General features: G+C 37.3%; 2 protein-coding genes across 2 annotated transcripts in view; both read left to right on the top strand.

Moving 5' to 3' along the window:
* atp13a3 (ATPase 13A3) overlaps positions 1-1,922 on the top strand; it is a 30,745-nt gene extending 28,823 nt beyond the window's left edge. Inside the window, exons 33-34 of the mRNA XM_083888784.1 lie at positions 365-457; positions 1,654-1,922. Of these exons, the coding sequence (XP_083744910.1) occupies positions 365-457; positions 1,654-1,848 (288 nt within the window). The 3' untranslated portion in view covers positions 1,849-1,922. The remainder of the gene's footprint in view (positions 1-364; positions 458-1,653) is intronic.
* A 5,864-nt stretch (positions 1,923-7,786) lies between these two features.
* opa1 (OPA1 mitochondrial dynamin like GTPase) overlaps positions 7,787-12,674 on the top strand; it is a 34,095-nt gene continuing 29,207 nt past the window's right edge. The window contains exons 1-6 of the mRNA XM_083888472.1: positions 7,787-7,886; positions 9,032-9,356; positions 9,669-9,765; positions 9,996-10,103; positions 10,757-10,807; positions 11,983-12,065. Of these exons, the coding sequence (XP_083744598.1) occupies positions 7,858-7,886; positions 9,032-9,356; positions 9,669-9,765; positions 9,996-10,103; positions 10,757-10,807; positions 11,983-12,065 (693 nt within the window). The 5' untranslated portion in view covers positions 7,787-7,857. The remainder of the gene's footprint in view (positions 7,887-9,031; positions 9,357-9,668; positions 9,766-9,995; positions 10,104-10,756; positions 10,808-11,982; positions 12,066-12,674) is intronic.

The following is a 12,674-nucleotide window of genomic DNA, read 5'->3' as shown; positions in this document are numbered from 1 at the left end:
CGTACAGTATGTATCAATGACGATAGATATCCTATATATCGTGTAGCCCTTGAATAAACCAAAATTATTTTGCACTTGATCAAACATTCCAGTGTTTCCAGTATATTGAGATAACACTGTAGTATTGATCTGCTTTCTTCTTACTAATCTTGTCCAGTTTGACATTAACTTTGCATGTAAGGATTGACACAAACCCTAATGGAAGAAAATCATTGCAACAGATGATTCAACTTAAACCTTCCAAACACCGTCACAAAAAAGTTGGGAGACCACAGTGCAAAACTCACCAGCAGAAACTATGTTGAATCGAATTTCAAATCAAATCTCTGTAATTCTTTTCTCTGCTGACTACGCTATTCCATAGACCTTCATCCTTGACATCGTCTTATGGAAGCTTCTGTTCAGCCGAGAAAAACAGGGCAGCTTTGGCATCACTCCTCTCCCTCCAGCGCCACAGGTTGGGAAAAACTGACACCTTCTCTAGCCCTTCCATTTCCCTCTCATTACCCCCACTTCCTTTTCAGCTTTCACAGAGCACACCTTTCTATTGCAAGCCCTAACAAGAACATCAGTCTCTTTCTGATGCATATTTTCCACCTCGTGTCCTGAACAGAAAGTCAGCATTATCTCAGGCTGCCCTTCTTGTTAAAAGTAATTAGGGCCCGAGTGCACAAGTGTGGGAGGACCTATTGTTATTATGTTTGTTTAATTCCGTTAATTCCATTATAACTTAAAGGGACAGTTTAGGTTTGTTAAACTGGGGGCGTGTGGTGCACTGAACTTTAACTGTTGTGATACATATAATATTAGCATGCTGGCTGCTAGAGCAAGGCTGGGAGACCAGAGGTGATTTACATAATGTATAGTAGTAAGTGGGGACAGAAATTAGAGCATCTTCTTTGAAAAGGTAAATAATATCCAGCCAAACACCAATATACACTTAACTGGAGGCAACATTTTGAATATTTTCAGTTTAAAATGCTGAAAAGGAGCACTTTAACACCAAAGCGAGCTGAATCACTGTCGCACCATGGGCCACAACACCTCAGCTGATACTGTGTATTGCATAGACCATTCATTCAAAATAATAATTAATTGCGTAAGTGGTAGCAGCAGCAGTAGTAGTTGTTGTACATTTGTTGAATGGTGATGAAACTGTTTTAAAGCGTTGTATCTCCTGTCGCCTCTTTTGTAGAAGTGTGGCTTTTTGCCACTTCTCTCTGCCTCTACTGTGCCTTCACTCCCAGCCTGCGTGCTTTACTAAGCTCTGCTTGCTGCACACATTCCTTAATGTTCTTGTTGGCACTGTCAGTGGTTCCTGTTAAGTGCAATATGTTAAAAAAATTGAAGTAGGTAGATGTATATATCCTAAAATATTTTTATTTATTTATTTTTCAACCTGTGATCTGCTGTGGAATATTTAGTTTGTTGTTTGACACCATTAGCTAAATACTGTCTAGTACCAGCTATATCATTGCTAATTTGTTTTTTTAATAACTTGCATGCATGGTGTGCAGTGTTGGTGCAGTTTACCTGCTTATATTGTTAAATGTCAAAGTAGGACACCAGTTAATGGACATTTTCATTCCTCCCCTTGTTCCTCTCTCTGGTATTTAATTTATTTGTTTATTTTTGGGGCTATGATATTTTCAGAGGGGTATTGACCTGCGGGCGTACAAGTGTCTTTCTTGGATGTGCTGTCGACGCAAGATGCCCAAGGCCCGCTACATGCATCTGGCCCAGGAGCTCAGTGTGGACCCTGACTGGCCTCCAAAACCAACTACCACCACTGAAGCCAGACCCCACCCACAAAACGGCTCCACCTGTCAGATAATGATCAGCTCCTAGCACCCCCCCACACATACACACGCAGCACCAATCTATCCTGTCATACTGTAGACATGTTTTTAAGACATGCTTAGTGAACACACTATAAGAATCGTGTCATCACTGTTCAGAGACATGCCTCTATACTGTAGTTCCAGAGACATTACTCAGAGATCACTTTTTCAGAGTTTGGATGCCATTCTTAGCACTAAATGAGGGTATGCTTCAGTTCTCTCAGTACTTTTATTTGTTCTGGCTCGCCCACTTGTGTGCTCTCAGGTCTCGATTGCTTTAAATGCCATTCAAATATCTGTAGCATCACATTTAATTTCAATGCCTGTTAACCAAAGCTGAGCAGGATTTCAGCCCAGGGTTGATAAGTCAGGCTGAATCAGCACATGAACCTCATAATGATGTCCTCTCTTTGACTAGAAGGGATATAAAAGCGAATTGAAGTTCCAGTCTACTTAAGGGGGAAAAATTGGGAACATCAGATGGTGTTGAATGCTTGAACATAGTTTTTGTTCTCATTTGCAGCCACAGTACTTCATACCCATTTTTGAAAAAATAAAATAAACTATCGCGTCTGAGCTTATTAGAGAGATCACTGAAAAGTAAAAGATGCAAAATATAGAATAAAATGGATGCTATTCAAGTTGAGCGGTTGTAATTTGACACCTTAAATATGAACCATTCTGACGTGTTTTTAAAAGTGAGAAGACCAAGTAGCAGCAGCGTTTTCCACTGTTTTTTCATTTCTGCAAAGCCTTCACCTCACTTTTAGGACATTAAAGCAGTGAGTTTATCACTGGTAACATATTGTGGGTGCAGCAGGCTCCGATTACTACCATGTAGTGGTCTTTTACATCCTATACTAATGTACATATATGATATAACCCTATTTTAATGAGCTAGCTTGCCATCACTTGGCAAGCACCAATGAAAGAGCACAGAGTGAAAACCAGAACTATTTTAAAGTTTACCTTGGTTCCCCGTGTGATGACTTAAATGATTCACTTGAGACCACACGCTTTCAAGCACACCAAGTTATCGATGACTAAGAAAGAAGAAAGGGTGTGATCTGCCTTATTCACTTGCCAACACCAAGCAGAACTTCATATTCTGTTTAAATGCAAAACTAAAATTTGTGTATCAAATTGGCTGCACGATCGGTATGAAAATATTACATTTGTTTCGTAGCTGCTGCCATCTATCATGATGTGACATTTCCTCTGAAAGTCATGCTGTTGTCCCCTGCCTCTTTTTGAATTATAGATATGGCCAAAATGTGGCCAAGCTAGGATTCAAGAATGCAGACTTTTATGGTGATGATGCATTATAAATCACAGTTCAAAAATGTAAAGTGTTTTTTTTCTAAAAAAGAAAAAAGGTTTCTATGAAGAATTTAAAAGTGAAAACTGAGACAGACTGATATTACAAAAAAAAAAAAAAAGATGTGCTTATTCAATCAAAACTGCAGGCTGGGACCTGTTGTAGGTTGTACATCTTTGCCAGTTTGGCGAAGATTATTTATGTAGAGAAATAAAATTAAAAAGATGACATCTTTGCTTTTTTTGTCCATGCTCGAAAAGTGACTCTGTGTCTGTTGGTCCACAATCTAATATCTCAAATACTGTTGGATTCAAATGCCACAAACTCTGGCATGACTTTCTCTTGTTATCCTTCAAATGTATCATGTCATGCCACCAACATGTCAGCACAACAAATTACCTATAGTTTAAAATGTTTAATTCTTTTCAACCTTAGCTGTGCTTTGATATCGCAGCCAACATAGCATGCTTAAAAATCCTAAAGGTTTTTCATCCATTCAAAATAATGCTTTTGAACCCTGAAATATCAATGTTTTTGTACCGAGGCGTCAGCTCGCTGTGCGTCATGTGCTAAAGACTTGAGAGATTAAATGGTTGCAATGCTAGATATACAACTGCAAACATACAGCATTACTGTTGAATTAAGGAACAGTAACATGAAACATATTTTTAAAAAAAAACAATCCACACAAAAAGCAGCATGAATGTGACTGGTGGACAGTTAGTTCCATGCATGACCCCATAGCAATGGAAGCATCTTACATCCGCAAAACTAGTATCGGATAAGCACACCCTGCTTAAGAGGGATGCACATTACCAAACACAGTTGTATGTATTCAAAGAACTAAGTCATAGAGTTGAGGGCTATTTTTCCATGTTGCTGTTCAAAATGTGATTTACACACAGCATGTAGCTGTAAATGCTTGTTTTCTTCTTTAATAAAATGAAAATGAATTGCAGTAATGCTTTACGACGCAAATAAGAACTGCTCAGAAGTTCTTACAATCACTGAGTAACTCACATTTGATAAGACAAAATGCAAATGTAGGGTGGAGAAATCACTTCATAGCTAAACATACCAACACACACACACAACTGGTTTCCACTGTCTATGTTAAAGTGGTTTCATAAGTCACATGGTTTTAAATAATTCTTAGGGCAAATCTGGCAACGAGACCTTGGTCCAAAAAGTGTCCACGTAAATGCTCTATTACCTTTTCCTATGACGACATTAAGCCATTTTTCAAATGTTTGGTAGAAATGTTGCATAATCAAATATGACTTGTACATTTAAAATAATACAGTTTAAAAACTCTTTTTTAATACCTCCGTCAAAACAGATTAGCCGTTCAACTGCTAAAAGCCATCGTCTTTTGAGATTCTTCAGCAATATTACAAATATTATGAAACTTCTGATCTGTGCTGATATGATGACGAGCTCAGACATGACACATGACCATCATCTTCATGTACACGATTTGATTTGACGAGGAAAATGACAATATATTCTTGTGCTTGTGGGCAGAAAATCAGTGTGGAGTTGATCAAACTTGTAAGAAATCCATAACGTGGCTCAAATGAAGTGTGCCAATTTTACAGAGGAAATAGTAATGTATTTATAAAAATTGGTCTAAACTTGTTTGATTTAAACTACGATGTGCTCAAACATGACTCACATTAGTTTTTAATACTTCCGAATACTCAGTTGTATTTGTTTTGTTTGTTTGTTTTGTTTTTTAACTTTGCTTTCCGGATTTGATTTATTTCTTTATAGATACCTACTGAAGCTACAATTGAATGTTCAGCAAAGATCAAAAATTGAATGCAATGCAATACTTTGGTGGTTGATTCTCTTTCCAAAGAATTTTCATCTCTTTGTATTTGTTATTTGAAAAAAAAAAAAAGTTTTATTTTAGCTTGTTTATGCCTGTCAAATCTCATTTTATTTGGCACAAATGTTTTTTTGTTTTTGTTTGTTTGTTTTAAACAATACTATTAAAGGTTGAATTCTGTCTATACTGTATATGAGCTGTATCTTTCTAGTGTGTGCATAAAAATCAGAGATTTAGATATAAAAGTATATGCTTTTTGGATTATCGAAGGGCTGGTGTGTTTTTTTCTGCTATTTTGGTACTTTTGTTACAATCAGTTGTTTTGTCAACTTGATTTGAACGGTCTGTTGGATTTGTTTGTGATTTCATTTTGATTGTAGACTTGCATTAGGTTTGGTCTTCCTGATTTGGGCATCAATCCAGGGCATTTATTTCACAATTAGAACCAGTTTAGGATCAATAATTGTTCCTTCATGAGTAAATATGATGCAACTAATGTTTACTTTGAATATCCCCACAAGTGAAAGGAAAACAAATGTCTTCCTTCCTTTACTTTTTCTCAGTATTGGTGTGTTTTTTTTGTTTTTTTTGTTTTTAATTCTGCATCCCTTTTTTTCAAGGATTTGGCATAAAAGGGAACTAATCTGTTATAGTATATAGGATTTAGCATCTCAGCAAAATCACAAGTTAAGCAGCTTTTGATAATCTTACTTTTCTCTCTGATAATCCAATAAAAAGATCATATGAAATTAATATATAATTGGCTAAACGATTGTGCATTGCTGCACAATGTTGGCGGTCTATTGTAGAATTGCTGCTAGGGCCAAATTATTTGATGTCAGCTGTGTCATTACTGTGCACCTACACTGTAAATTCATCGATTTTCTTTAATTCTGAGATCGGGCAAAGCAGTTGATTTAATGCTGACACCTCTATGCTTGTATACAGGTACAACATATACCGACTGATATCTCTCTCGTTCACTTCATGTATTTTAAACAATCCATGAAATAGCTTTTATTTTTAGTGAGCAACTTAATAAATAGTGCGAGAAGCCTCATTTCAATATTGTTTCCTCAGGGAAATAATCCATGTATTATGAATGGCGATGTAATAAAAGGTTGGAAACCAAACTAAAGGACAAAATATCATTGAGAAAACTTCATGACAGTCCATCTGTGTGTCAAAGCTTTTTAATTTGCAGCTCCCAAATCTCAGGTAGAAACTCACCTGGGGTATATGTGTTTTTGTTACTGGCAGAGATGTACTTCTTTTGGGAGGAAGGGGTTGAGTCTTTTTTTTTTTTTGTACTTAATAATTTATTTTTATTTATGTTAATTTCTTTGTCCCCAAGGATTGAATTTTAGATTTCCCTTGATTGATTTATTTTCAATAAATGTTCTGAGAACAATCGCCTGCAAGTCTGTTACTTGTCCCTACTGTCATTCTTGTGTGTTTATATGTAGCATTCGTAGAGAGCATTAGAGCAAATATTATCAACACAAGATTATAGAATCAAGTAGTCTATGTATTAAACGAATTATTTAAAACATAACTTTTGGAACTTTTAATCTGGCCTCTGCATATGTAGAGTACAAAATGCAACCTATCACCATAAATTGTCTTTAATAGACCATTCACATGAATATAGTAACTATTTTAAAATCACAGAATATTTAACCATCATTTGAATTAGTTGCTTAATCATAAAACTGGCACATGTGGCTCACACTGTTGCCTCACAACAACAAGGTTGCCGGTTTACATCCCCATTCGGGCCTTCCTGCGTGGTTTGCATGTTCTCCCTGTGTGTGTGTGAGGGCTTTCTCCAAGCTGTTCAGTTTTTTTCACCATAATCCAAAAACATGCAGAGGTTAATTGGATGCTTAAAATTGAGCTTGTGAGAGTGAAGGGACTCTGTGTTGGCCCAGTGATGGACTGGCAACCTGTCCACGATGTGTCGTGCACCAGCAGCCCCATGACCCTCATGTGGAAAATAAATGGGTAGACAATGAAGGAATGAATGAAATGAATTACAAACCTGAAATGAAAATCCTTTCCATTTTTTATTTTTTTTATTTTTTAAAACTAACTGTGCATATGCAGTACCGACTCGGGCCACGAGGGAGAAACGACCCACAGTTTGGGAATCAAGCTGCATTTTTTCCCTCGTGACTTATGATCTTAACGTCACAATAATATCGTGAATCGAAATTATTTTGGTCAGGATAATCGTGGCGGGATTTTTATATATATATATATATATCGTTTTGATGTTCTGTCAAACTATTTTTAGAATTTGTTGATATACAAATGAAAAGAGAGGACAGATCGTGACGGTGATTTTTTTAGAAGGTAGATCATAGGCAATTACGTGAGCTAAATGGAACCATTTTGTCCTCCTGTCCTCGTCCAATCACCATTAAACTGTTTATGGACAGAAGTACACACTGAGATGGAGACTCAAATACACACACGTCGAGATTACGCCACATTCACAACTGCAGTTTCTGGGGAAATGCACGTGTTCTAGTTCATTTTATAGACACAATTAGGAGTCCCCCGTCCTCCATACATTTTTGATGGGTAAACTAATTTTTTTGTAGCCTTTAAGGGTTTTATTTTGACGGATAAATATGGGCTATGTTGCTGAGACTTGCATAGGATCTTTTCACTGGTGCGTTTTGCTTCCGTGCCGATTTGGTGATGGTACCGTCCACAGGAAGTGGATTGTCATTCTGTTCTGGTTGTGTCTGTCCTTGTTAGCTTCCATGCTCATGCGTACCATTTGAAAAAGATGCATTGAATTGTGCCTCAACAGTGGACGTGAAAGAGATTTGTGTTTACCCGCTGTCAACAGCAGCAACATGTTGCGTGTCGGGGGCAAAGCAACATGGTAAGTGCATCTTATGAGTGAAAGTAGCGGCTCAGTTCGCTGTGTTAAGGACAGTACATGTATGTATGTATGTAGGTGGTTGTTTGACAGCTGGGACAGCCGAGCTACCTGTGCGTAACATCTCTTATTATAAGCGGTGTTTCTACGAGAGGCGAAACCACACAATGTATCTGATATTGTTTTATAACTTGTAAAAACGGCCCGTGCTACATTAGTGGATCTACACTTTACCCTGCCAGCTAACTGTTAGCAAGGCAGCTAACTGGAGTGTAACAGTCTAGTGATCTGACGTGAAATCCATGTTATTCACTCGCTAACATCATGCTACATTAGCTGTATCATAGATTATAGATTCCTTTTAGCATGACGTTTTATTCTTAAGGTGCATGTAAATGTTTTGTGGCCTCTTCTTGCTTTGTATTTGGGGTGGTGTTACATTACCTATACCTATACCGATTGTATAACTATCAAATACTCTAGTTCAATTAGTCCATCTAGTCCATCCATTCGCAGTATCATTGCTATGTTCAATTCGCGATTGTAAATAGAAAAAAGAGATAGTCTTTTTCTATTCTTCAGTCAAGTCATTTGAAGCCAACTAATGAGCCATCTCTTTCCTTTGTAAATAATCAACATTGTCTGATTGGTATTTAATTAAGCGTCTGTTTAACAATGAGATATGGATTTAATTCCTAACTGTTTTTGTTCTTAGAACCATGACATAACTTCCAAATGAACTCAAGCTTTTTGCGTCCAAAAATAATTCATCTTTTAATCAGAGCTGTACCCATTTTAGTTAAATCTATTGTCAAGTGTGATGTTTGTGTTGCATGATCACAATTTTGTACATATATAAACATAACTAGCTTCTGGATTTGCAAAAAAGCAATAGCTATAAACTGCAGCACATCAGTTTCATGCTCTGTCATGGAACCAGGTTAAATTGCACTGTCCTGATCAAATTCATACATTAATGACATCATGTCGGTCTACATCAATTTACAGCACACCAATGTCTATTGTCTAAAACTTTGAGTCTCTGGTTCCAAAATGGCGCAGTTTTATATATGAATGATTTACAAGACCGTTAGAAATAGGTTAATTCGGTTGTGTATTTTACTGTCTATTTTCTCTCTCTTTTTCAGCATGGCCTGCAGGAATCTGGTCTCCAACAACATGGGGCTGAGATTTCTGGCACCACTGCAGAAGCTTCACCCTTTGTCCCGTGCCATCCACCACCGCTATTCGGGAAACGGCAATCCTCAGCGGCCACCCCATCGCATGGCCGCACGCTATTTTACCTCCATGTCGCGATTACCCATGCGACCACCTAAGCCTCCTCCTGGGTCTGGGGGTCACGGCTACCAGCAGCAGCGTGATTTCTGGGTGGCCCGCCTTGCTGCTAGGTTGCTAAAGCTTCGGTACATTCTTCTGGGCACAGCAGTGGGAGGAGGTTACACAGCTAAAAAGGTCAGTGATTAGTAATTAGTTAAATGTGTATCTGTCTCAAGTTGCCCTTGCATGACCTTTTAAGCAGGGCTGAATCAAGTTCCAATCAAAAATCACAGGTCAAATCAACCGTTATTAATTCAGAAAAGCTGCAGTTAATTGTAATATTTTGGTTGTTCTATAATATGTGCAAATAATAAAAAAACAAAAAAAAAATTGATGATTTGATGGTGCCATGTGGTAATGTTCAATCACATGCACTGAAGCTTATTCCAGCTCTATTTTCTGTTCTGCATATGTGAAAATAACAATAGTTTGTTCATTTACTTCCAGACATATGAAGAATGGAAGGAGATGCTGCCTGATTTTAGTGAATACAACTGGGTCATTCCTGATTTTGTCTGGGACCTGAGCGAACAAATAGATTTCGGTAAGCCTGTTTATCTTAGCATACAGTCTCATTTAGTGTCATACTACAGGTGGACAAATAATGTGCAAATTACTGACCACAACTTTTAAAAGTGATTCCTGATTCCAATGACTCAAACAGGGCAATAATTGGTTTCTGAACATAGTTGCAAAGTCATGCATTATATAAAACATAAGAGTCCAAACCTTCCTGTTGTCTCCACTTTACCTGTCATTGCTTGGATTTTATAGATAAACTTGCCAAAGCTCTACCAGAGATGGAAGAAATAGCCAAACTGCTACCTGACCTCGACAAGTTTGGAGAGAACTTCGCTTTCCTCAAAAGCCTACTGTCGTCTGGTGAGTAAACAAAAGCTGAACCGTCTTATAGTTAGTACACCATGACAAGAATACATGGTGCAAACTTCACCTTTTCACATCACTATGTTAGTCTACACTACAGTGAGGGGCCCTTACTCTTAAATTATGATATTTGTGGTTTCTTCTACCTCTATGTTAGCAGTGTGAGAATAAGAATACTGTAGTAGACCCACTGTAATGAAAGATTGAGGCAGCATGCATTATGCTCGTTTGCTGCTTTTTCTGGAACAGCCTTCCTCTACATGATTTTGGTCTCCAAAGAGCCCTCTTCTAATGCGTATAATATAATGTGTTTGGATCAGTAGTGTTGTTGGAAATCCACACATTATAAATGTTTTATCCAGACTTGATAATGGCATTTGTTTCAAACAAATCTCACACAATTAGAGAACAATTATGTAAAAGTAGACTTTTAATGACAGATGTGACATCTTGGGCTCCTTGTTTGAGGTGTTCTTATCTTTTTTATCAGTTTCCACTACACCAGCTGCTTTGTTTTAATGCACATCATGTAGCTGTGTCCCTGCTGAAACCATCAACCCTCTGCTTCTGTCTTTTATGATTTTTTTATCTTGTCTTGTTCTGCCTTTCTCCCCCCCCTCCCCATCTGTCCTCCTCCACATTCTTCACAGGTGTGAGTTTGGGTAGTGAAGTCAAAGGAGCTGGTCTGCATCTGTTGTTAGGTGTGTAAACTCTGCACTCAGTAGTGCTGCCTACTCCCCCTTTTCTGTCTGCTGCTTTCTGACCACCATCTTGCCATGATGTTGGTATGAAACTTTGACATGGTTTGGCTCTTTGTGCAGGAAGATTCAAATCCACATTGGCTTTGAGGTTGCAGACCAGTCATGCTGCCAGAAATAGTGGTGTTCATGGTTAATGCAGACTCTTTATTCTGTGAAATACTGCATATGACAGTTATGAGGATGGCCAAAATGTGTTTGACTAAGAGAAAGCGGTAGGATTGTTTGAGTCTGCAAATGCTTCCTGTTCTTGAGTTAACATGGAAGCAGAAGTGTAATAAAACAAACTAATTAAATATGAACAATAACCTGAAGTTATTTTGAGTTTATTCAGAGCTTTAAAATATAGATCATCTTGTGTTTGCTGTTAGTTTGTCTCCTTTACGCTTTTGACTGTCTCCAGACTGACTGTCCTTTGCTACACTTTATCCCATCTGTGTAATTTTTACCTCCTTTGGCTTCCACCTTCTCTCCCCTGGCCTGCACAGGCACCTTTCATTAACAAGACTCTCTTCTTTCTAATATTTGGGGTGATCTCACTCTGTCCTCATGCTACTCACATTCAGATGTTTGGAAAATGTAGTTTACATTTGACATCAATTGGGATTGGAAATTCTTGACATGCACATATATTTAAAATGTTTTTATAAATGACATTTGTTATTTAGCAATAATACATAGCAGTGGTCTAACCTTTAATACATTTAGGTTATGTAACTTGTCCTAATCTTCGAAAAAGTAATTTGTACACAGACTTGTCAGGCCAGACTGGTCCACACCTCTTATGAGTCATAAAAAAGAAAAGAAAAAGGGATTGGTCGGTATTTTTTAGTTAGTTCATGTACATGGATTTGACAATAATATAATAATATGGCTATAATTTGCTTGGTGCATTGCTAGTAAAACATATTTGGTTTTCATTTTGGCCAGTTGACTTTAATTTGGCTTGTACATTATAATTTTACACAGTTTGTGTACGTGTGTGTGTGTGATTTTCCAAACATTTGAACTTACACTGGTCTTTATTTTTGTTATCATAGACGTGCTTTAAATAGCTGTATTGCCTAATTTGTGTTGCCCCTAATTGTTGTTTTTGTGGTTTATGTCTCCTCTGCTAGAAACTTCAGGTGATCCTTCTCTGAAAGCCACAGATTCTTCTGCTGCAGCTACACAAGATGCCAGTGACAAGCAATACAAAAAGGCAAGTTTCTAAAAACCTTTTGACAATACTCTGCTTTCAGTTCTCTGCTCCACCCCAGCTCAGTCATACTCTGCTTCTGCATCTGGGCTACTTTTCAGTAGTGAACTGAATCAAAATGTACTTGAGCAAACCTACTTGAGTCAGTATTTTATTTTGCAACAATGGATGCATCAAATCATCAAAGAGATTTTTGATAATATGAATTTATTATGGCCCATGTACATGTAATGACTGTGGATGCCTTTTGATCCAGTCTGTTATACTGAAATTGTTCAGTATTGGTTGATGTTATCAAGAAAAACATTTCATCCCCAAGGCAACATTAATTTTAAGTGTGGTATTGCATAAAACAGGCTTTACTAATGACACAGAATCTATATGCTATAAATCTGATATTTAGTATTGCTTACAGACCCTTTTAATGCTTGTAATTCTTGTTCATGGAGACCTGCACTTTGTATTCATGGTGTTTATTTATGTTGTCATCATTCTTCCTTGTTCATTTTTGTGTTTACATAAGTTGACCAGTTGTTGTTTTTTACACTATACAGACTTAATTTTCAAAACTAGTGAAAAAAACATCTGAAGATTTGATCATAAACACAAGAG

The sequence above is a fragment of the Microchirus variegatus genome, assembly GCF_963457635.1.
Source record: "Microchirus variegatus genome assembly, chromosome: 4".
NCBI classification, from domain to species: Eukaryota; Metazoa; Chordata; class Actinopteri; order Pleuronectiformes; family Soleidae; genus Microchirus; species Microchirus variegatus.
Note: the sequence above shows the minus strand (reverse complement) of the source record. Positions and strands in the feature narration are given on the sequence as shown.